General features: G+C 39.8%; 1 protein-coding gene across 1 annotated transcript in view; it reads right to left on the reverse strand.

Moving 5' to 3' along the window:
* Positions 1-26,125, reverse strand: part of SCFD2 (sec1 family domain containing 2) — a 189,868-nt gene that overhangs the window by 12,866 nt on the left and 150,877 nt on the right. Inside the window, exon 6 of the mRNA XM_053940280.1 lies at positions 1,446-1,591. Within this exon, the coding sequence (XP_053796255.1) occupies positions 1,446-1,591 (146 nt within the window). The remainder of the gene's footprint in view (positions 1-1,445; positions 1,592-26,125) is intronic.

Raw genomic sequence — 26,125 nt, forward strand, 5'->3', positions numbered from 1 at the left:
ATACCTATATCAAGATGAAAGTAACAGGCAAAATTCTGTTCTTGCATGGTCACTACATGAACTAGTTTGATAACCTGATGAAAACATTTATCATTTTATGTAAGACATATAAATTACAATGCTACAAAAAGTCCTTCTAGGAGGCTATCCAATTCCCAGTTACTTATCCATAGAAACCTTTCTATGAGTCGTAAGAAGAAATGGAGGCTTCCCAGCTTTGAACAGACAAAGTGAAAAAGTATGTAGAAGCTAAACCCACTCCCATAGCACTAAGCAGGTTTGGCAATGAGTGTGGTCACAGGACAGGCACTACTTCTGAGGAGCTGAACTGATCACACACAACACCTGCCAGTCAAAAGAGAGGCCCATTTCCAGAGAGCTGTAAGTATCTTGGACAATCACATACTGCCTGCTTATTTCTACTATTATAAATCTCTTGGACTTCCCTCAGCAGAAGATTTGTCCTACTCAAGCAACTAGATCCCTTACATGGCTAGATTAAGGGGCTGCAAGGTGTTAATAGATCCCTTAAATGTTCCAGCACTTATCCCAAAGCAAGCAAAGTGGATTACATCCAAAGGATATATTGATGCTAATTACACTTCCAGGAAACTTTTCTTATCATCTCACTGCCCCTGCACTGAACTGTACTAAATGTTTAACTATTTCCCCCATTTTGGACACCAGACTGGTCCAAACTGCTAGAAGGCTTCAGGAACAGGTTTTCTTCACCTTAGATTTCCAGTGACATTTTGCAATACTCATGTTTTTACAAAGCAGTGCTTAATTTGAACTACATCCCTTTGCTGGTCTACAGCACTGTTAGGAATTTGGAAGTATTTTTTAATGGCTCAAGGCTAGAATCATGTTTTATGACCTCTCTCTAAATCACTGCTTTCTGCTGTAGAACTCTATTTTTAACTGGAAAACGAGAGACAGAGAGAAGGAAAACCACTGTCTATTAGTCCTGATGACCTAAAGCAGTATTGTAGATCATGTGTTCCTATTTCAGAAACAGAAGCTGCATTTGTGACCTATTTACAAACAGGTTTGTCTCTCATGCTTACAGGGATGGGAGAGAAAATACAACAAGAATATGGCTGCAGTATGGATGCAGACATCCTGCTTCACTCTGCCTTGAGTGGTCCAAGTTGAGAGCCATCTTGACCTAGCCCTGCCTTTCACAGGCACTCATGTCATTCCACAGGGCTGCAGAGCAAAGCCCAGATTTCTTCCTCAGAGCTATCATTGATATGTATATGCCTGACTCTGGACAAAGGACTTGAGGAAGTTTTTGATGACTATGTCAATTATAAAATCTATGCTTAAGTATCTTCTTCATGGACAGAATGTGTATAGGATTAGCACATCCACAAAATTAGCGCTGTAATTTTGACAGCAGGCTAGAGAAATAACAAACACAGGGAAAAGAAAGCTACACTTGCCTGGTGGGTGTTGCTGCCTGGATTATGTATGGAATGAAACTGTTTCATGTGCATTCGGACTCTGGCAATATCCCTGAGGGACCGGAAGATACCGTCCACTGCATCTGCGGCTTTCTGAGATGTCAGGTTCAGTGATGAGTCACAGCCTAAAGAAACAAAGAAACACACAGCTGAGTGAGTGAAAAATGTTCATGTGTTTTGATAATAAATGGTAGGAAAAGGGTAACTGGGAGGAAGTTTTAAATTATTTTCATTGTATTATATTCTAGAAACTCAGGTGCTTGTTAGACAGCATGTCCTCAGCATGGCACAAGTTTCTGCAGATAAGCAAGAAGGCAAAAATTCTGGACAGCAGGCAAAGTGAAGAGCATCTCTCTTTGTAACCTCAATCACACAGCATTTTCATCAGCACAGAGTACATTTTGCTCTTCACAGCAAACAGAACGTTCCATGCTAGCAGACCCCAAAGAAGAGCCCCTGTTATGTGGAAAGGAGCCAGCTGGTTTGCTGGTCTGCTTGGGTGAACAGCCATGAAGAAGGGAGCTGCTCCTCCCTGGCCAGCAGCCTGCTCACTCCAAATACATTTCCTACCTTGGTGACAAGAAAAATGGAAGAGCCTGTGCTAAACACAGCGGAAAGGTCAGCCAGACATTGGAAATAGCTGCATTATCACAAAAAAAGTTCCTATCCCTCAAAGTGGCAGAGTTATTACCTCTAATGTATTTTTCCAATGCACTTCTGCGAAAGTATAATGCTTATCTTCCACTAAGGCTAAATTCCAATTACAGGACCACCTAAAATGTCCCTCTGGGTGGCCAGACAGGGTATTGGAAAAAAGAATGTCTTAATCTTGGCTCCACCCCCCTCACTATACAACCCATATTGCACAGAAGCACTGAAAGAAATGCTTTCCTGGCTCCGCTGCTGATGAGAATTAGCCAAGTGAGAGGTAAATGGGTCACCTGATATTTTTTTTGCCTTGTTAACACAGCTCTATTCCCCTTGACATCTCTGCCCGCCTCTCTTCTTGCATGACTCTTCATCCCTGTGGCAGAAAGTCTATCACAAAATAATCCTTCTTGCCACATGCTCTCACCAACACACTCACTCCTGCTCATTGCTGTTATCTTCTCCAGGGATGCTGCTGTAGTGGTTTGTGTGTCCATCCTCCAGTTCAGAAACCAATCCTGCACCAGCAAACCTCTATGTCTATGCAGAATCCTGCTGAGAGGATGAGGTCTCCCTGCAGGTCCAGCTTGCACTGTGCTGCACCCTTGGAGCCTGACACTGAAAACAGGCATCCAGACTGTCAAGAAGGCACCTGGATTTTTGGGTAGGAGATCCCTGAACAAACTTTCTCTGCAACTGACAAAGGACAGAATCCTTATGTACTTAAAAAAATCAATAAATAGGTGGTAAGTTCAAAATGTACAGGGAGTATTTGACAGTGAATCTGAATTACTTTCATACCTTGGCATTCCACACAGTAAAAACTATATACAATATAAATGCATACACACACATACACTTCCAGAGTTCTGAAACTGGTCCTACAAGATGGTGCTTAGACACTGAGCTTTCATTTGTCTGAATATCATTTGTTGAGGAGAAGTGTGGGAGCACTGGTGCTCTGGGCTGTGTTCAGCTGTGCCTTCTGACAAAGAAATGTATCTTGAGGAGCACTGGAGTATGGAAGGGCCAATGTCCATTTCTAGTCTCCATGTCAGAGTGCTGAGCTGGACCCAATCTGGGACCCCAAGGTGACACTGGGAGCTGAGGAACCAGTCTGGCTGTTTATGGCTGGCCTGACAGAGGGAAAAGAGGTGTACTTTCAAAGTTCCTCTAAAATGTGACTTCCTTGGGACTTTTCATTATGAAATATCATGTCTGGGGAAACCAGAGATATCTATTTCCAGCCTGACAACTAGTACTTCTTTTTTTAATGTAAATGAAAAACAAGTTTTCTTTACAATCCCTTATTGTTGAAATTAAAATCTCTGAAGGCTGCTGTCTACCTGTTGCACTGCTCTAGGGTTATAGAGGGGAGCCAGGTTTCTTTCCAGCCAGGAGAACAACAGAAGCTTGTTCTTTACAAGTGGCAGGCAGCTACAAATCACCTCCCGTTCACACCTTCCCTGCAAATGGGGCTCTGCAGCATATGGAGAGCAGAACACAATCCCTCTTCTCTGCTCGCTTCAAGCTACCAAAAATCTGCCCCTTTTACAAGTGAAGAGGTGGAATACATTAGCTGCTGCACAGCTCATGTACTAATTAAAACAAAACTTCCTGTTACTGTTTTTTCTTGGGAAGTTAAATGCCATTTGGAGAGCATGCTGAATGAATTCTTTTGAATCCCAAGCTCTATTATATATGGGAAAAGGCATTTAAATAAAATCTGGGGATTTCCTGTTGGACTTGAAGAAGCCCAGTTGTGGAGAAAAAGAAAATCACCACTAACCTGCAGAGGACTCAAGATTTTAAAGAACACAACCTAGTTCTGCAGTAAGTGGTGCCCATCCTCACTGATACTGCTTCTGTTCATCTCCTATCCACTTGTGCCAAATTTGAGGAAAATGAGTCTGTTGGGAGCTGCATTCAGTACCTACCAGGATGAGACTTTTGAACTTTTTCATGAGACAAAGTACATCACCTCTTAAGCAAGACATCTGCACAACCATTATTACCACAATTAATCCATTTTCACAAGGAGTTTGAAGAAAGGGGAATGAATAGAGATGCTGTTTTCTATAGTAATGAGTGACCCAGGAACCAAACAGGACTGGCTTTTCAACTAATTTCTGAAACTGGAAGGAAAATGTTTTAAGAAAAGGACATGGGAACTGTGAACCCATGAGATCTATAATTATAGAGCAGCATGTGATTGATTGTCCTCCTTCTACCTCCAAAAATGTAACAAACAAGAATTTCAGACCTGAGTTTCAGGAAACCTTTCACTGTGCTTAGTTTCTTTTGGTACACATAAAGGCATTATAAACAAACATGTTCTTTCTCCAAAGCAGTATGATAATTATCAACATTTTTTGAAGGATTTTGATAATTCAGAGATATCACTAGGCCTATGATTCTTACAAAGTTGAAAGTTTAGGAAAGTTGTAAGTTTACCACTCCACCCTGTTTTATTAGTATTCATGTCAGCTCTGTCCACCTTAGGCTCTCTTTATAGTCCTTTCACAGAAATAAACCAATGTAAACCCTGCAAACCCTGGAACAGAGCCAGCAGAATAACCAAGCCATTTCAGAGGCAAACATTGAATCATGGGCTAAACCAGAAAACTTGCACTTTGAGGGACAGAAAATCCAGCATCAGGATTTCATTATGCAGGATTTCATTTTCTAGATATGCAGAGTTAATATGCTTGTCAGCAAAAGACAGAAGAACAAGAAAGATAAAGGGTTCCTTGAAGGTCAGAACTCAAAATACAGCACTATGATATTAAATTAATTAAAATCTTCTATTTTTATACTTTAGGTGATAGTATAGCAATGTGGGCCCTTCTTTCTCTAGCATATAGATCTAAGGACCTACATATGCATATCCAGAGCCCTATGTTTTACAATAGTTTTTGAATATTTGTGCATTAAGATTTTTTTATGCAAAAGAAGTTACAAATGTGTACAGTGACAGAGATCATTGCTGGTTTTTGCAGGGTAAAAAAAAAAGTGTAAAACCCAAAACTCAGATGTAATTTGTATAATTCTTTGTCACTTTTCTTCCTAATGGAATTCTGACACACATTTGAATCTTTATTCTTCCATAAAAACCCAAAACTAGGATGTAATTTGTATAATTCTCCTGTCACTTTTCTTCCCTATGGATTCTGCCATGCATTTGAATCTTTATTCTTCCATCTGATTTGTACTGAATTGTCTGATGCTCTCTGATGCATCTAAAAAAAAAAAAACTGCTAAGCGAGTGTGACACTGTGGGACAAGGACAGACAGGTCAGAACACAAGGAATCTGCCATTTCCTTATAGTTACACCAGCAGAAGGTGAAAAATTGTAATTGATTCCCTTCTAGTTTGGAGGACTTCAGAAGAAAGGTGTGTTCTATAGCCCTTGAGAAGAGACTGTCCAGAAAGACAGACACAGTGGTGCCTGTGACAGCTTCCCTGCAGCACATCCATCCCTGGGGCTTGGAGAGGGTCCTGCTCTGTGCTTGCTCTGTCCTCTGCATCCCCAGCCAGAGCATGTGTGGTGCTGGATGGACAGCCAGGTCTGTGCTGCTGGCAGTTCACATCATAAAAAATAACATGAGCATTTTGCTGAAGCCCTGGCTAAGCAGTGTGTTGGTGCTGCTGGCAGAGAGGGGAAGGAGCTCATCAGCTGGGGAAGGGCAGGCACAGACCTACACAGACAATCTGTCCCTATCCACAGCCTTGGGATGCTCTTTTCCCATCTCCTACCAGCAACCACAGCAGATTTCTAAGGCATCATCCCAATTCAATCCCTTTTCTCACCCTTCCTCTTCCCTCTGTGTTCTGGGATGGCTCCTTGCCCCAGTCATGCCTCAGCCCTTTGTGGCTTTGGGAGGCTGAACTCAGCTTGGACCATATGGCTGCAAAACTACTCCAACATCGTGAAGGGCAAATTATTTTTGTACCAGAAGTGAAGAGACCCAAACTCTTCCAAGGTGTCCAAGATTTTAGCATCACTGCCAGACTGGGAATTTGGGAGTTCCCAGTCCTGGACTTGACCCTTCTGCCAGTCCACACAGCACTGAATCACAGAATCAGATAATGTTAAGGGGTTGAAATGGACCTTAAAGATCATCTAGTTCCAACTGCCCTGCCATGGGCAAGGACACCTTTCACTAGACCAGGTTGTACAAGACCTTATCCAACCTGTCCTTGGATACTGTCAGGGGTGGGGCACCCACAACCTCCATGGCCAAGCTGTTCCATTGTCTAACCACGGTCACAGTAAAAAAATTTCTTCCTAACATCTAACTTAAATTTCCCCTCTTTCAGTTTGTACCTGCTACTTTTTGTCCTATCACTACAGTTCCTGATGAAGAGCTCTTCTCTGGCTTCCTTGTAGGCCTTTTCATATTCTAGAAGGTTGCTATGAAGTCTCCACACCACCTTTTCTTCTCCAGGCTGAACAGCTCCAGCTTTCTCAGGCTGTCTTCACAGAGTGGAGTGGTGCCCCAGTCCCCTTATCAACTTTGTGGCTCTACTATGCACTCGTTTCAACAGTTCCATATCCTTCTTATGTTGGGGATCCCAGAGCTGGATGCAGCATTCCAGGAGGGGTCCCACAAGAGTAGAGGAGAAGGGAAGAATCACCTCCTTCAATCTGCTGTCCACACTCTCTTGGTGCAGATCAGAATTTGGACTGCAAATGCTAGCAGGCAGAAAAGACAGGGAGCAAGAGGAAAGAACAGAATAGCAGCATATGGGAAAAACATAAGAAAAGGGAGGAAAAATGCATACAATATCAAAAATCAAACTTCTGTTTTTCTATAAATTTCATTTATGATCTGATTGGCACACGGAAGAATGTGCCAAAACAACGATGTGTTTTGAGGCAGTCACCAGCACCATGCAGTGCAAGTGATGGTATGGATCTGGTGTCTATGACAGGAGGAGAGTGCATCTGATCCACTTCCAAGGAAACCACAGAAGCCAGCATTGTGACCGACAAAGATGCAATTTGTAGTTTTGTTCTCATTACAACAAACATCTCCTATTTGAAAGAAAAGCCCAGGATGTTTTTTTTTAAGAGTTAACTAAATTTAGAATCCTATATCCCTGCTTCAGCTTTTAAATATGCATCCACACTTTAGCAGTGCTGAGCATCCAGGGATTGCACATGTATGTCTCCAAGGGCATTTCAGCACATTATCTGATCTTTATTATATAAGGACACATCCTGCAAGCTCTGGACTTCCCTGAAGAGCACTGTGCTTAGAAAGGTTGTTTTTGGCATCAAGTCTTTGAACCCTCTTCTGGAAACTGCTCTTTGGTGTACAAAGGACACACAGACCACGTGGATAAGAACTTTGCTGGATCTCAAGCTCTAAAGCTGCACATGTAAAAATCTGGCCACTTACCTGTGTGATTAAATATGGATTTAAGAGCTACCTTAGAAGAGTATTTTTTTTTTTTAATTTTGGCCTTAAGATCTATTATTTGGATGTTTCAATTCTACAGGAATATTTTATTGCCTTCTTCTTGCCAAAATCCAACAGCACAACATGTAATATCAACTTTTATGAAGCACTGCAAGCTTGGTACTGCTGGATCTCATGTTACATGAAATTAAGCCTGTCAATTCAGTGAACAATTTCAGGGAAAAACTACAGAACTTACTACAATAAATTACATGAATTAATTGCAGGAGGAATTTAAGTTAGGCTCAGATGTGCTTTCTGAAGGAAATTAATGCAACAAATTCGTTTGGGAACCATTTAGTTGCTCCCTCAAGCTGCCCATATCTTAATTAAAAAACACAGATGTTAATAAAGCTATGGTAAATGCTCTGTAAGTCCAGCAAGGCCTCCCAATAATGTTCTTGCAAGAACTCAGTAAAACTCCAGGTTTTACTAGAGAACTTTATGAGCATACCACCCTAGGACCCATATATTCAAAAGTCCTTGCTCAGTCTTTTGCAAATTATTCTCAGATACCCTCTTTTTGTCTTCAGACTAATGGCTGCACTGCGGCAAGGACCGATTTTTACTCCCATCAAGGATGTCCTTTCCATTCAGGTGAGGCATTAGCCAATAACTTCCAGTGATGATATAAAGTTTCACCCTTGGATCTGCTGCCTCCCACCTTGTCCACAAAGTACTCCAAGAGGTACCACGTATGTGAAGGACAAAGGGTGAGGGATGAGGCTTGTGTCCAGGTAGCAGCAGGTGAGGCAGTCAGTACTACCAGTACTGACTGGTTCTGCACAGCTGCCTTGACCAGAAGTCCAAGCAAGCATGGGAGCCTAGATGCTTAACCCACTTGTATTCAGAGGGGAACATCTGGAATACAAGATCTGTAAAGGTCTTTATTTTTTTAAAAAAAACTCTTCTTCTTTATGTTGATTGAAATGAGTCCTACTTTTAAAACAATAACAAAGTAAAATAAGTATTTCAGTATTTTTATTTGATTTTTCCGTACTTTTTTTTCTTGGACAATGAAAATGAATACAATCAATGTTTTTTGCATTCACAGTCCAATTTGTTTGTGTATTCCTCAAACTGCTAAGTCAGGCAGGACATAAATTGGTAAATGTTTCCTTCTGAAAACAACGGCCATACCTAGAATTTGTAAAAATGCAGGAAATGGTTTTAACTCATGGATCTAAGAATGATGATAATGGAGAAGTGTACAAGAGACATTTTCTTTCCCAGTTTAAGTTCTGAACCAAACTCACAGGACTTGCAGTATCCATAAACTAGAGTAGTCAGCTTTACACTATAATGTAAATATATTAAAACATAAGACCACAATTAAAACCAATTACTGGAATCTATTTATCAGCTAGGGAAACAAAACAATATTTTTAACAGAAAGACAAAAATAATCACATTCTAATGCTATGTATAATTATCTTTTCCAAAAGGCCTCTTCACCCAGCATACTATAGCACAGGTGAAAAGCCATCTGAAAACTGGCAAAGACAATGAGCACTTAGGTTGCATTCAATGGGCAATATTTAATGACAGAAAAGAATGATAGAATAATTGCAATTTAGACTTAGATAGCTACATCAGATACTGCTACTGCCTAAATAAAAACCTAACTCCAGGCTCAGTTCAGAGCAGGTTTGCTGAGGGAGTTATGACTTACTGTGGCCTGCTGAGCACAAGCTGATGAGAAGAGAAAATCAAGTGGCACGTCTCCCAGGTGTTACAGCTGTTAGGAGGAAGAAGGAAGGATTCCCTTTTTTCTATAATATTAAGAACCTACCAAGCGATTAGAGGGAACAATTTGCTATCTGGCAGATGGCACAAAACCTTTGCTTGTCCTTCCATCAGTAGTGCAAGAACCATGACATGCTGTGCCTCTGCAAATGTAGCCCAAAGATGACTAGGGTGTGTGAAACCATTTATGATGCTGAAAAGCAGAGAAATGTGGCTTGTGATGCTCTGCTGGAGACCTAGAGACCACGAGCTGTGCTGGGCAAGGACCATATTATACTTTTTTTTGTTCCTGATACTGCTTCTCCTGAAAATAGACATTAACACTTTGGACACTGAGGCGGAATATGGAGATAAAATAGGCTAAGGGCAGAACAACTGTTCTTTCATCCTGCAAGTGAGGATAATTGAAGTGTAACAACTTCCAGAGAAAAGCCAGAAATATTTATGGTAAAGGGCTTGACTGCATGACATAAAAAAAACAAACAAACAAAAAAAACACCAAAACAAACAAACAAACAAAAAAACCCCAAACCTTTTTAACCCATAATACTGAAAGTAACAGCCACAATTCTCCACAGTGAAATCAGAAATTCTACTTTAATGGCAACCTGCCACACTGCAAGTAACACATGACCAAGGACAAAAGGACTAAGAATTGGAACACTGAAAATTTCTGCATTCACACTGCAGCATTGTCCCTCACTGGAGCTGTTTTGTCCTGCCACTGTCAGTGGTACCATGCACACAAAGAACGGGCTACATTCTCTCTGGTGTCCCAGCCTTTCTGGGGGGTGTCTCCAGCAAGGAGCTGAGGCTGTAGGAGAGCTGCAAAGAAGCCATGCATGAGTCCTTCAGCTGGTCACTCATGCCAGGGGTGAACATAGGGCACAGAGTCCCTGTTCTGCAGACAGATCAGAAGTTACGCTGGAGCACAGCCCTGCCAATCCCTTCCATCACAACCAAGAGAGATCACGGCAAGCAGCTCGTGTGGTTTAATCCATGCACAGCACCTACTCTGGGTATTGCATGCTGTGCATAAAACAGGCCCTCTGGAGACAAACCTTGTCTCTGGTACTGTACTTGATCTACTGAATAAATGACCTAATATGAAGTTACTGTGTGTCAGATCTTTCTCTAAAGAATACACACCGCAAAACTGCCACTGTTGGTACAGATACTCAACTATCTGTAAAGCACAGCGCGGGCTTGGGATGCATGAATCAATTTTTGAAGCTATGAATCATGAACAAGTTAATTTTAGTATAAAAGCAACGTGTATTATCTGTTACTTACCAGAGTTTGATACTAAAATGCTTTGCATTTAGCTGAAAAGGTAAATGGTATCTCAGCCTACAGTATAGGTGATTACGTTATTTGGAATAAGCATTATGTCTCTGATGAGATTAGGAAAACTATATTTTGCAGAGGCATTTGCTCTTCATGAATCGCATGGAAATATTTAAGCAAAACACATATTGCATTTGGAGTCAGAAAAAAACCAGGGGAGGTCTTTGCCTATTTCTCTCTCCAGCTTTGGTTTAAATGGTTGTTTGTATTTTTCATCACCTGCTGTAAAACTATTTATTTGAAATTTTTGCTGTAGTACTGTCTCTTCTTGTTTTGGGAATAGGTCACATCTGATTGAGGATAACATCCTATAAAAAGTACCTTCACAGACTTTTTAGTTTTATTTAAGTATAAATTATTTAAAAGTCCTCCTATGTTCATCCATGCTCATAACCCATTGAAAGTGCACTACCCTTTGCAGAGATCATAAATACACAGCTCAGTCTAAACATTTCACCATCTGTGGATGAACAAGAAAAGGCAAACAAGTAAAAAGCCTGGGAAGAGCAAAAATAAAGCAATAAAAAATGCAAGCTAGAAAGAAAGAACTGCATGAATTATCTCACTTTCTGTTAATTTTTAACTTGAAACTACTTTATACAAGAGACAAGACAGGCAGCATGAAGCATACTTTGGATGAAAAACAAAATGAAAGAAGTGAGACTGTGGAAAGGATCTGAAGAGAAGGAACCCTGCTATGGGAAGATGGACCAATGCAGTGCTATTTTTTCCCAAAGAATGAACAACACAACCATGTGCCAAGCCACCCCTTCCTCTGAGTACATGAGGGTTGCAGCTGCCCTAAGACACAGCAGATCCCCAACTATGAATAACACAAAATTATACAATCAATGCTCATTTTATTCTTCTTGTCTGTTAATTAGAAACTACACTGTAGTGCAGATGGCAAGTATCAGTCAATGAAGAAAATTATCAGCAGTACAAATCTCAAGTGCATGTAGGAGTATCCTAGACTATTAAGTGGAATGAACTCATATTCATAAAACAGGCAATAATTCACAATATGTGCAATAGATAAAAAAAAGATGCTGGCAGAGGTCTTAGTTTAACAGAAAATGTAAACACATTCAACTTAGAAGGTGTGACAGGATGGAGTTAGGGCAGTGGTTAAATGCCTTGTTGAGTTACTTTCTGGTTTAAATTCAGAATTAATTGTGCTATTTTAATTAACATACAATTGAATGGCTTGTGGAGTTGGTATAAAATGTTTCTTAAGCACACAAGAAATAGCATTTTTTGTCTTTAAAACCAATTGAAAATGTTGTGTGCATTAGTGAAAAACACAGCTTTTAACAGAGGTTTGAAGAAACAAGTAACTGACAGAAAATGCCTGAGATCTGTAGTCATTTCCATTTAGTAGAAATTGTTAATGTTTTCAGGAAAAAGAAATAATGAAAAACACTAGTCATCTTGCAGTCAAGTTTCAACACCTGCTTATTTATTGTTGCCAAAAGAATAAGAATAACTTGATTTATGTTCCAAGTATGTGGCAGAAGCACAGGGATTTTTTTCTTTGAATTGTGCCTGCCTAAAAATGAAAGAAGACATACAATTTCAGAATTAACTGAGGTGGTTTTTTTTTGATTGCTGATGTTGTTTAGGAGACAAAGACATTATTAAGTGCAAAAAACCAGTCAAGGCTGATGGGCTGACAGCAGAAGTTTAATCATGAGGCTGGTTTGTGGCAGCTGAATGCTGTTTGCTATCCTGGGATTGGGTAGTTGCAGGGTGCTCACACAATGAAAATTGTGTAGCTACAATAGAAATATTAATATATAATACATCTAAGCCAATAGGTATTCAAATGATCAGGAGATATAGATTCGCTTCCATGGATATGTAATGAAGCCTGTGGAGGAGAAGAGACTCCTTAGACTCCTGCCATAACCCTGTTTCATTTCAGATAGGGAAAATACTGATTCTGATCCAATGAGTTTACATGGAAGCATGCTTCTGAACAACAGAAGGTTGCCATCAAAACCTTTCCCTGTGCCACTGCTGCTTGATGGACATCCTTCAGCCATTCCTTCTTCTTCCTCCTGCTATAAGGAGACCCCCCCACCACACACACAGGGAGGGAGATACAGAGGACATGCACAGTAGGGCAGCTCAGCTCAGTGCTGCCACCAGAGCAGCCTCCATGTGCATCATTCCCCCTCTGCCAGCGATGTGCAGCCAGCCATGGGGCTTGGCAGCAGCAAATGGCACCTCAGAATTGAACCACCCTGGAGTAAGAATGTGTTTACATTTTCAAGCAATGAAAAATATTACATGAGAAAGCTTCCCCATATACTTTATTACTATGGGGTTTTTTGTCAGATAAGCAGGGTTGTTTACTGCAGACTCTGGGTAACCTTACAGTCTTAGACAACGTCATGGTGATGTACTAGATAATTTTAGTTAAGTTTTTACCAACCTCAGATGTAAGATTATGACAGCCTCCATTATCTGTGATGTAATAATGTTTTATTTTCCTCATATTTGCAAGACATCTTTATTTTTAACAGATTTTTATTTTTACGCCAAAGAATTAGAAATTAATCTATTTTATATGACATGTGAAAAATACACTGTTTTCTTGCACAGGTATTTTGTCTCTTCAGTGGGGTAGAACCTGAACAAGACCTGAGAGTAGAGCCTGAAAATCATTACACAGTGATCTTTATGCTAGAGGGAGATGGCAGAAGACAGCACCATGCTCAAGTTCCTTAGTTGAGCTCAGTCTCTGCTGCAATACAGCAACACACCATTTTCAGCTCCCAGGAAAAACACTAACTCACAAGGATGATATCTCATCCAAACCTACCAGGTTTGCCCATTGCAAGACTGGAATGCTGCATTTTCTGGGCAGTTCCTGAGCTGCAGGGACCCACCTCAGATGTCACCAAGCAGAGCACACAGCAAGCAAAGATTGCTCTGCATTAGGTGTAATAGCATGTTTAAGCTTCTACTGCAATGTCCCAGTCTTGAATTGTCCTGTCATAGCTCCTTGTAACTTCTCTGCACTCCCAGAAACTCAATTAGGCCATTCATTGCTCTTGCAGAACAGCTCTAGCACTTCTTTAATGTTGATTATTTGCCATTAAGAAATATTAGAAAGTGGGATTAATCTCTAACAATTAGCCATCTTAAAAACAGAAACCTAGTCCATCCTCATTATCCCATCCCACAAAATCTCCTGGAAAGGCCGATCTGTCTGCACTGACTAGAGACAGACTTTCTAAAGTTTCACCTGCTAACATCAAGCTCCGTGAAATAATTCCCACTTTCAGCTAAAGGGTCAAATAATTGACATGGAATAAGCTAAAGCAGTACAAATCTGAGATAAGAAAAAAGTATTAATTTGTAGACCAAAAGAACTATGACAAACATAAAGAGGCATGTGTTGTTCATCTAAAACATAACTATTAATAGATGCTACCGTCAGCCCCCAGCACATTCAAAGTCAGAAATGCTTACTCTGCAGATATAAATAAACTGTCCTACTTTCTGCTTCCACCAACACTACAGAAAGGAAAAAGGACAGAGATATTGGCTAGAATACATCTTGTCCTGTGAATGATAAATGAAATGAGATCCATCCGTGAGGAGTCTTTAATATGTATAATGCTTGCTTAATTTATTTGAGCTTTTTTACACAGTCTTTTTCATTGCTTCTCCAGAGTGCTGACCTTCACAAAATTCAGAGTCTGGCCTTTACAAAGATTACCTCAACCAACTCTTGTAGACAAAGGGAAACAAATGATGGCAGAATGAAGCAGAAAAGCAGTAGGATACAAAACTCTAATGCATGGAGCCAAAATGGACATAAGTTGGCATAAAAAGCTGAGCACATTTTTGCAGAGATAGCAGCTAGAAAAACATATTTGCAGTTGCAAGTTGAGCAAATTTGATATGAGTCACAGCGGCTGTAAACATGCAACCCCCACAGAGCTGTTTGCAAATTATTTATCTCCATATATCCACTTGGTTCAATTGAAGACTGAATAACTGAGTAACTGCAGAACACCAAATACAGCACATAAATGTAAGGGAAGAGGAAAAATTATACAGGAACCCACAGTCGAGTCACTTGCCTTTCAAACAGGCACAAAGTTCAATCAGATTTTGAAAAGAAAAACAACGTGTGAAAAAGGAATGAGGAAGTAGAAGGAAAGCTGACAATGCAGTTGATAACCTAGCTTGCTGTACCCGTTTTCTGGGTGAGATAACTGAATGTTCAGCTGACAGAAGTCTGGTAGATAATTATCTGATTGCAGTTAAACATTTGATACAATGCCACCTGGAGAATTAGTTTGGAGTGAAGAGATGGTACTTCATAAAAGAGTTGTAAGGAACAGGCAGAAGGAGAGATGGCAGTGGCCTGGGTTACACAGAATCTTAGCGATATTTCTTGAGGATTGGTCTTACTATGTTTATTGATGACTTTTCACAAAGTGGAAGTGTTGATGACAAAGCTATGAAGTATTGCTAAAGGTAGTAGAAGCTGAAATATTATACAAGATATAAGTTCTGAAGAACCAAAAATAATACAAAAGAGACCAATACAACAATACAAAATGAGATAAACCTCACCTGGGCCATCAACTCAGTGGCAATAATAGAAAATCTCTCCAGCTGGGACCCTGTGATCAAAAACATCAGGCAGAGAAGAATCTGAGTGGCATTAGTTGATTCAGGGACGACTCTGGATTACCAGCACTGCATGAGACATGCAGAACTCATCCGATAATGTGCTTCCTGTAAATACACAAGATATGCTAGTTCTGTCCTAAAAATGTTAGAACTACAGCAGAAGCAATTCTGCTCACTAGTGTTTGAATTCAAACTGCAACAGACTTAAAGCAGATCTGTAAGCATGATTATAGAAATAAAAACATTTTTTCTGAAAAAAAATGGGGCTTATTCAGCTCAGCAACAGGAAAACTGAAAATTAAAAAGCTAGAGAGTTGAATGAAGTATCCAACTGCTAAAGGAGCCTTTGTGTGAAAGTAGCTGAATGCATCTGGAAATAAAAGCAGTCTCAAGATGGATTTTGATAAGTTTGTAAGTGAGCTTACACAATATATTTACCTTGGAAGGGGCAAGGGGTCTGGTTTGGTGGTGAGAGGAGCACCTCCTTGCCCTGTCTTTCCACCTACACCCCTAATCATTTACGAACAATTTTTGTATTTCAGAGATTTAATATTACATCAAGGAGAAAAACCATGTAATTGCTCAAGCTCTCTATAAACGTTCTCATAAGTGCTAATGTAAGATTTTGACTATTAAAAGCGCAGCAACGTCTGGCAGCCTTTTTGAAAGCCTGCTCAGTCTAGCTGTAGGCTGCCAGTGACCAATTTCATCAGGCACATTTTTCTGCCCTGACAAATGGCTGAGTAGATAGCTATGGGACAGCCTGTCTGAGAGGTTTACAACCCACTAATGATGAAGTGCTCAAAGCTGGGAATCAGTCTCTAATAGAAATGAAAATATTTCTCTCCACAGAAAGTTATTACAGTTCTCCTTGAGAAGAGTAAGTAAGTTGTCTAGCCATTAGAAAAGCCTAGTAGGAATAGTAAAGCCATCAGAAAACACAGATGCATAGCTCTTTAACTTTCCTAATAAACCAAGCTGCTTCTGCACAGAAATGTGGAAAGGTCAACTGAGAGGCAAAGCAATGAACTAGTCAAGGCTGAAAGGAAAACAGGCGGAGGAAAACACTTCAAACTAGTGTTATGTGATACGTTTCTAAAAGGCAGGAGAAGCAAGAGGTTTTGTGGTGTACATGGGATTCTGCAGAATGTGCAATTTATTCTTGCAGGGAAGGACTTGCATCACATATTTCTGAGTAGCATGGCTACTTCCTCATTATTTAGAAAGCTTAGCTGAGGAGAGAAGGATGAAGCAGGGGATATATCTGTTAAAAAGTATATTTTAAACACCTCCTGCTGCCTGTAATCCAGAGAATAGGGAGGTGGCATTTAGCAACTGCCTGGTTCTACAGCCAGAGACATGCATTTCCTTGCTCCTCTGAAAGTCTGGGCAAGATGTAAACCCCTGAAAGATCATTGCTCACACATGCTCAGCTAAGCCTTGCTGGATTTTCACCATTAAGATGTCTAAGGATGCTCTTGCCAAATATATTCCAGTCTTTCACAGGACATAGTGCTAACAGAACAGTCCATCCATCACTCCTAAAGTGCAGCAAGCTGTGATCTGTTACTTCCCAGCTCCTAACTGTGATCAGACAGCTAAAAATGTGTCATTCTTAAAAAATACCGTGAGCCTGGCACATTTTCTGGGCTTTACCCAGACCAAGGCTGCTCACCCACTGCACTGGTGCCATGGGGTTATACCCACTGCTTCAGAAAGGAGCAGGCTGCTGATGACACCCAGACAATGATGAGACTGTGTCTAAAGATAAAGTCCATATAGAAAATGAGCTATAGGAAGATAGTTCCTCCTTTTTTTTTTATGTTTAGTAAGCTGTTAAACTAGAGAAGAATTTAACAAAAAAACAACTATACTTACCAATAAATCTATTTATTTTATTAAACCTATTCCTTGCTAGGCTAGCTCCACAAAATTCAGCATCCTGTTTTTATAGAAGACTCAGGAAAAAGACATTCATACTTGAGATGCCTAAAGGGCTCCAATCACGCTCTTCATATTTACTAAGAATGTAAACAAAATGACATGACCTCAGTAGGAATAATTTACTCCATATTTTTCACAAAGGACAATAAACATATGGAAGCAATTACAGAAAGGGAGTCAGTAAAAAATACTAGTTCAGAGAAATTGTTTATATTATAAAAAAGTGACAAAAATAGGTAAGCACATAAGATGGGTGAAGTGCAAGGAAGAGTACTCTTTTCTTTGGGAAAATGTTTCTTGATGCTCTTGCTGAAGTTTCAAGAGCAGCTGCTGCAAGAACGTAAAATCAGATGTCAGGAAGCAACAGTCTGTGTGTCATATGCAAGGAAGGAATTTTATCAAGTTTGTTTTAGGGAGCCTTAAAATGCTATAATGGGCAAAAAAAAAATCACAAAAAGCATTTAAAAGGAACATGATTATAAATGTAGAAATTACTAGAAATATGGGACCTAATAGAGCTGAGGTTTATTATGAAGCACTGTAGAGGAATCGGAGGTGGCGTACCTAAGAAAACTTGGCTTTAAGCACTGAGGAGGAGATCAGGATGGACTGGGCATTTACTGCTGCTTGGAAATCCTGCTCAACATGAGAAGTTCCCCTGGAACTGTCCACTGGACAGGACCTGAACTGCTGCCCTCAAGATGGAGAAAGCAGGAATGATCAGAACCAAAAATACTGTGTAAGCTACAAGCAATACAATCTGGAAGGTCCAAATCCTCATGGTTCTGTGCACCTTTCAGGTCTCTGGATTTTGCAGAAGACTGAGTGACATAGAGCTAGACTTCCACCTCAAAAGGAATATACTTAGGGAGGATACATTGAACACGACCAGATGAAACCTCAGAAGACTGAGCAGTTGAGGGACATCATGAACTTGGTTTCTCATTAGAGAAACTAATTAGGTTTAGTGGGCAATCTTTTTAGTAGCTTGTATGTAAGTGTTGCTTTTACATCTTTATGAGGAAAAAAATCCACACAAAGTTACTTAAAATGCACTATTTGAAAGTGACATCATCAGAGCTACATTAAAAGGAGATTAGCAGTAAATTTGGGAAGAAGTTTTAAGAACCAAAGGCTCCAGGACTATTAGCCACTGTTTAAACACAAATTAATTAGTCTCAAAATATTGCACTAATCTGTTTTGCAAATATGGCTTAAAAACTGTTTTAGAAAGGCTCCTTTGGCTAATGGAGGGGTGGGAGACAAGGACCTTGACTTCTAGAGAAGAGCTCTGGAGATCTCTGTGTGGCTCAAGTGTCTTTCTTCAGGCAACAACTGATCTTAACAGGAGCCTATTCAAAAAAGAACTGTGATTCAAGTGACCTGAGTTGATAGATCCTTTTTAATTTTATAGACACCTGCAAATTAGAACTCCAAAGTTAGCTTGGTCAAAATAAAAGCCAAAGACTGAACTGGCACACAGAATAGCCTGGATCCTCCTGGGATGCTGGGAATCATAATGAAACTTATGATGCTGCTGCTGCTTTAGGTTTCTCTGCTTTTAAAATGTTAAATGTGTTAAAACCAGAGTTTACTGTTGCCCTGACTGTCAGTGTGTAGCTTCCACAGCCACTGCATTTACTTCTCAAACTGAGAAGACCATCTGCAAACACTACATATTTGTTAAAACAGGATTTTCACTGCTAAAACCCCTATGAACTATTAAAATATTTTAAGAAATTAACTGTAGGGACTGCATTCTACTTTCAGTGAAAATGCATTTCATCCCTTGCTTCACCAGGAGAAACACTGAAGCAAAACTGAGCTTCAATGAAAATTGCATTATAGCTGTATTAATAAAAGTCAGAGATGCTGGAAGGGTATTTTACACTTACCGTATTTTCTGCTAGGAGTCAAAAATGTTATGATAGATGTCAGCATGATAGGTGGCCAGATAAATTAAATCTTTCCATCCCTAAGCACTAAATTTAACTTGTTTTTCTTAAGAGAACTACTGGCATGACAGAGAAGTTACATGGGTGGAGAACCTGAATGCACAGGGCATGCCAGAGCTGGTTGCTTGGTGCTGCACCCTGAATAGCTGATGAAGCCTCTTTGCATCAGTGGCTTCAGCCTGGCCTCTTCAACAGGTAGATAGATTTAACCAATGGAGCATACATCTAATATCAGATAAACATACACTAAAATAGGCACTGGGTCAAATTCTTCTGAAGAGTACACCTGCATCCCTCTGGATCATTTAGGAGAGATAGTCCAATGATAATACATAGAAGCTGTAGTTATAATAAGCTCTGGTGTATATTTTAAAGGTGAGATTTCTTCCTTTCACTTTAAGATCCTTCCATTATAAGATGCTGGGGGAATTATTTCTGCTTTGATTAGTCTATTATTATGTAACCAAGAGAAAGAAAAGACAGGCCAATGAAATGCACTTAAAGTTCTCTACAATGTATAAGGTATGCAAAATCACTGCTTTAATCATTTCAGTTCATAGTTCTATACATAAGATACTGTAGACAACACTGAAACAGAGACTGAAGTCTAATTTGCCAACAAATTCTGAAGCTCAACAGGGAGACTCACACTTCACAGCTGGAACCACTTCTCAGCAGTGACAGCCTTTAGATCTTCACCTCCAGGTTGCATCTTAGCCTTCCAGTAAGAGCAACAACTGTTCAGCTATCCAGCGACTTAAAAAAACCACTCAACACATTTTAATCATATCTTCAGAAATTTGCAGCTACAGGTGAAAAAAGGGTACTTGTGTGGTGTGATCAGACAACTCTTGGGAAAGTACAAGTAAAGGTTGTTTGGTCACTGCTTTGGTACCGGCAGCTCAGGCTTTCCCCAGGTCTCCTTCTCTCCTTCCTCTCCTTTCTTTAGAGAAATCCCTTTGGTAATTCAATACTGCAATACCCTTCAAATCAAAGGAGTTAAGCCAATTGCTCTGACAGACATCTAGGAGATTCCCCAACCTAAGGACGAAAGAATGAATTTTAGCACAAGTCAGTGTGAAAAAGCTACTTCAAAGACACAGCAATACAACCCACAATTCTATAAACTACTTCAAATGATCCCTCTATACACATTCATTAGACTGAAAAGGGGCATGCCATTGTATACAACCACTCCCAGCCTTAATACTGCCTTCCGGCCTCTGATGTTCAAGGCATGGCCTCAGGGAAAACAGAAAAATTTAGAAAGAAGCAGAAGATTTTTTTAAAGGTAGCTGTCTACCCAGTCATCCTCCCTTGGGTAAGAGCATGAGTCTCATCAGCTTCTATTTGTTACTCAAAAAGAGCTCTTGCAACTGAGAGGCTAACTGAAAAAAATAGGAAGAATTAAAAATTGTGTGTTTAGTAATGCAGAAAAGTGCTAGAAGAGATCCCTTGTAGAAAGCTGGTGAACACACAGGCACAGGCAATTATCTGTTATTTGGTAGTGTCTCAGCACATACCCATTTGTGCTTTTAATAAATTAAAGGGCTTTCTTAAGTCAAGAACTTAAATTTGTCAAATTGTGTTGCATTACTTCCATAGAGCTTTTTTTTTCCTTCCCTTGAGGTGAGGTTTACTGGTGCAGTATATCTAGCAGTAAATCTATGTAGGCTGGAAAGAGGTCAGCACTGTGCATGCAGATTTTTATGCTTATAAATCTACCTGGTAAGAGAGCTTGGTATCAGATTGTTGATTCCCAATGCTTGAGCCTGAACATTTTAGAAATCAGATGAAAATAAAGCTTTTGTCATGTTCCTACAGAACTCACCCCCCAACGTTTATTTCTAATATATTTACCAACCCTATTATCTTTAAAAGAAAATACTTTATCCAAAACAAGCTTTATACCAAAAAAATGATTCTACTCAAATTCCAAGCCTAAGAATATCAAACAGATCTAAAGATTACATATAAAATAAAAATCACACAACCAACTAGCTAAGCTAGGACAGACATTTGGTAGTGGTGTCACTCCAGCTATCCATGCATGACTGTGCTTAAAGTCAGTTGTGTGTTCCCTTAAAAAATGCATGTAGACAAGCTGAGAAGTAATTCTGATTCACTTTCAGAAGTACCTTTATGGTATAGGCACTAAATCCCATTAGTTGTATCTACATTAGATTTTAGTTTGGGTTAGGAATTTTGACCTTCTAATTCCCATTTGCTGTGCTTTGATTTGCATTAGAGAGTAACCTTGGAGAGCATGAACAGAATTCCTTCTGACTGAAACTAAACCAAAAATGCCCTCCAATGACTAATTCATATCACAGGAGTAGACAAGAATGAATCTCCAGCTCATCAAGCTGGATTCACAGCATGAGCTGTGACAGTGTGTATGGAGAATAAGCACAAGGGAAACAGAAAGTTACTTCACTCAAAGAGAAAACGCTGTGATACACACACTGAGCTAAGTGATTTAATGAAAGAAAAGTAACATTAGCAGGCAGCAAAGATATGCAAAATTGCAATGAAACCTTCTGCTGTTTGAAAAGCTCTAAAAATAACAAATGACGGTGCTGCTAAGTTCCATAAAAGATAATGGTGTGGAAGTAAACATTTCAGAATTGTTAGGATAAAAAAGGGAGGAGATTGTTAGAGATTGGAGAGATTGTTTCTGAAAAGGAAAAAAAAAGAATGAAAGGAAGAAATCTGAGTGAGTCTAGGTCACCCTTTTTCTAAAAGGATGTACAAAGCAAAGCAGACTTGTGCTAGAGGAATCACTAAGTCATTAAGGTCAGTCTTTAAATAGATCCTGTATTTTTTGTTGTTGTTTTGATTGAGTTCCTCACTGCATCTCCTCTTTAAAAAAACCCCAAAACAACAACAGCAACAACAAAAACCCAAGGCAAATTCTTTTGCCTGCTTTTTATTTCTATGCACTTACTGTGTTTCATATTTTCATTTAGCTATGTGAGTAGAAAAGACCCACCATCAGCTCACGATACTGAAGCTTGCAAAATAAACCAAGCAGCAAATATATATTAGTTCAGTGCAGTTCTTCTCTGTCCTGTATCTGTGGTTTGGGTCTTCAGAACTGGTACAACTGGGTTGAGATGTGGAGTTAAGATGAACCCTCGTGCTGACTTCTGTATCAGTGATTGGCACATGGATGTTAGGAGGGATTTAAGGAGCAGAAGTTTTTCTCTCCCTTGTACTGATAACTGCTTGTACAGCACCAGGTGACATAGTGACCCCTAATAGGTCTCTGCTACCATAAATGATGATCAGATCTTTCCTAACACATTCTTCAAACCAGGTAGTAGGAGATAGTTGCATCCTTCTTTGTTATGCTAATAAAGTGCTTCCCTATTTCAAGAAATAAGGGGATCTTTAGGAAGATTATGACACCTGAGACAATCTCTGAAGACTAAAAAAAGGCTGTAGGTCAGCTGACCAAGTTGTCTTTTACCAGTCCCAGATGTTTTCTGTGTCAAAAGACCAGACTGCCAAACTCCTACTTCCATTGATGAGTTGGCCTTGTGTTTTTAAAGCTGTGTTTCCATGCTTTTATAGAGATGAGAGAGGGATTTCCTCCTGTCTGGAGGATCACCTTCTTCCTTTGCCTACAATCATCCGAGTCACCCTGTAAGACATGGATGTTTTGGTGGGGAGTCAGAGAAAGGCAAAGCTCAGGGGTGAGCCTCATTCCAGAAGTGGGGGAATTAGGCTGGCAGGATGCACAGCAACAGTGGATGCTTATTCATGTGCTCGTTGAGCTGTACATCATTGTGGAGACATTAGAGCACTGCTGTTCTGTGAAAGAATTGCACTAAAAGGCTCAACTGCTGTCCTGTGTCAGAGGGCAAAGCTGTCTCTCCTCACTTCATGGCACATGCTTGGAGTGCCTCTGGATTAAGCGGTGCCTCAGCACATACCCCCTGCTCAGCCACACCACAAATCCCAACACATGCAGCTGGATGCAGGGATGCAGTCCCATGAAACTGATTCAATGCAGCTCAGGAAAGATACCTGAATACATGTGGCTAATATCCCAGATTATCCTTAGCTGAATTAAAAATTGCTGTCTTGCTTTTTTTAGCCCCCATAAGAAATGGTCCTCTCTTATCACAATAAATAAACCCAATGTGTTAACATAAATAATATCATCCTCCAGTTTTAGCCACTAAACAATTCTGAGTTTAACTTACAGTGTGTCTGTGATACAAAAACATTTATTTGAAAAAAGCAAATAGAGTTTTAAGAACTTCTCTCTTGTCACCGATGAGAACAAAACATGCTTCCAAAATGCCAGTATCTCTGCTCACCCTATTTTGCTCTGACAGTCTGGGTGCTCAGACACTCCTGTACTGCCCTCTCCTGTTCAAGCTTCAGCCTGCTGGGTTTGGACAAAAAATAGGCAACTGGACAGCCAAGCAAAGAACAGATTATTTTCTTTTCCTGTGAGGTAGGAAAAAAATTAAGTTTTAATGCCAGCTGTCCAAACAAAGCTAGATTTGATTTTACAAATTTTAAGAAAGGATAGAAACTTATAATGTGGATAGTAGGTAACAGCACAGACTGCACTGAGGACTGAAAGCAACTGCTTGACTGGATACAAAGATTATTGTGATTTCTATTTGTTCCCCTATCTTTCACCTCTCCTATGTCACTCCATTCTCAAATTTAACCAGGGTCGTCTGAAAGACGCTGCATGAGGGCTACCCAGGGAAGCACACACATTTCCTGCTATCTCAGGGAATAGCAGATTTATCATGCTCAAAACTGCCGCTCTCTAGTGAGAAATACACACGATAATAAAGCCCCTTGGGCTGCTCCTGCAAATTACATTTGTCATTAAAAAGCTTTTTGATATTCTAGGGCTAAGACTAGAAGCTGCCCAGGGTCTGTTGTTGCATACCCTCTAGTCCTCCAAGTGACAGATCTTAATGTGTGGAGTCTCCAACCCCATATCCTTTTTAATAACTTCTTTGGGTTAATGGCAGTGAGAATTCAGAGGATTCTTCTTAAGTACAGATTTTGTATTTACTACTGGCTAAAAGATACTGGTTTTTAACTACAGAAAAACTAATCAGAATTAGCAATTCCTTTCTGGAGGAAGAAAGACACTTTTTTTTTGTCAGCTGAGGACTGAAATAGCCCAAGCGCCTTCCGATTTCCCCACTTCTTTCCTAATGAGCACACTGACCTCTGCTGTCTTGTGAAAGAGCCTGTTTGGATATGCAGCAAGGAGAACGTCCCTGCCTTTCTCCTCTTGATCTGTTCCCTGCCATACGCAGTGAATGAACTTACTGCTTCTTATTGCTCTTTATGGAAAAGGAAGAGAGAATCCTTCTGGATGTCTGTCTGTCTCAGCAGTGGAAAATCATGGAAACTCTGCTCTGGGTGGGCATCACCAGCACATCCCAGAGGTGCTTTTGTTGTCCTTTGGTTTTTTTCAAAGAGCGAAGTGTTGATCTGAAGGCTCCCAAAGTAAAGCAATGATTCACTTACTCTCCTCTACGATACAGGGATTTTTTTTAATCAACTCCAACCATGTCAACAGTTTCTCACAGCAGAAGAAGAACTGGTATCCATTTAAATCCATTCTGGGAATCATAAACAGCTTGTTGACAGAGGTCACATCCACAGGGGAGCTCACAGTTGATTAGTTCTCCTCCACAGAGCTTTTGCAGGCAGTGCGACCGGCGGTCCAGGAGAGGATTTAAGACAGGGATGTGCTGAACTAACCAGAAAAAATTTCAAAAAATTGTGTTGTGTCTGCCAAGATGCCTAAATAAATGGAAAATGAAAATAGCCATGAATTTTGAACTCAGCTTTGCTACTTTTGCTGTATGCTGTATGTCTGCATTTTTGATGTATCTGCCTTTGTTCCCTATGCTGTGTCACACTGAATTCACAGCTTCTACCTCAGAAAAAATACCTCTTAAATAATGACATGAAAATGCTTCCCATCACATTATTAGGTTTGAACTACTAAAGAGCAAGTAGTAGGGAGATTTTTAGTACACTTGAGACACAAATCTATAGGAAACCATCGGTTCATCAGTTCTGAGGCATTTATTCCTTCCCTCCAACCATTTTATTGCACAAGCAACTTCTTAATTTCCTTTACAATTATTTCCACTGGATAGTACTGACTGAATTTCTACTTATTTACTTGCTATTGTTTTCTTATCACTGTATATGTGCAAAACTCTTAATAAATAAACAGAAAGAATGATAATGTGTGAGACATTCTAAATAAATAAAAGTCCCAGTATCATTCACATACTACATGAACGTTCTACCGAATTAAAATTTATGAGTCAAATATTTCACAGTCCCTATTTACCCAGACTGTTTACACTACCTGGTGTAAATTAGTACTCCAAGACAATGTTCCTTCCAATTACATTTTATACCTTCACCTGTACTGTTCTAAATGATTGTCATTTCTCTGTTAAATCCAATTCTTTAAGCTCCCCTCTAATGGCTGTGTCCGCAAAGTATACTTCAGAGTTTACCCTACTGGTGAACTTTGATTGACACAATAGGCAATTCTTGCTTGACATACAATATTTAGGGCTAGCTACTTGTCCAAATGATTTCATTAAGTGGAAACAATTATCAGACCTCTGAATAAAAGATATTTTGCAACCCTTTGCTCATATATTTTCAATAGCTCTTAACATACAACCTGAAATAATATTTGTTTGCCTAGGACTTTTTATATATGTGTATTTCAGTTCTGTTTAATATCTTTCCAGTTCTGTTTAATATATTTCCCAAAGCCCTCCATGAGGGGATAGAAGGCACCCTCAACAAGTTTGCAGACAATGCTGGGTTGGGTGGGGTTGTTGATCTGCTGGAGGGCAGGAAGGCTCTGCAGAAGGA

The sequence above is a fragment of the Vidua chalybeata genome, chromosome 4 (assembly GCF_026979565.1).
Source record: "Vidua chalybeata isolate OUT-0048 chromosome 4, bVidCha1 merged haplotype, whole genome shotgun sequence".
Taxonomy (NCBI): domain Eukaryota; kingdom Metazoa; phylum Chordata; class Aves; order Passeriformes; family Viduidae; genus Vidua; species Vidua chalybeata.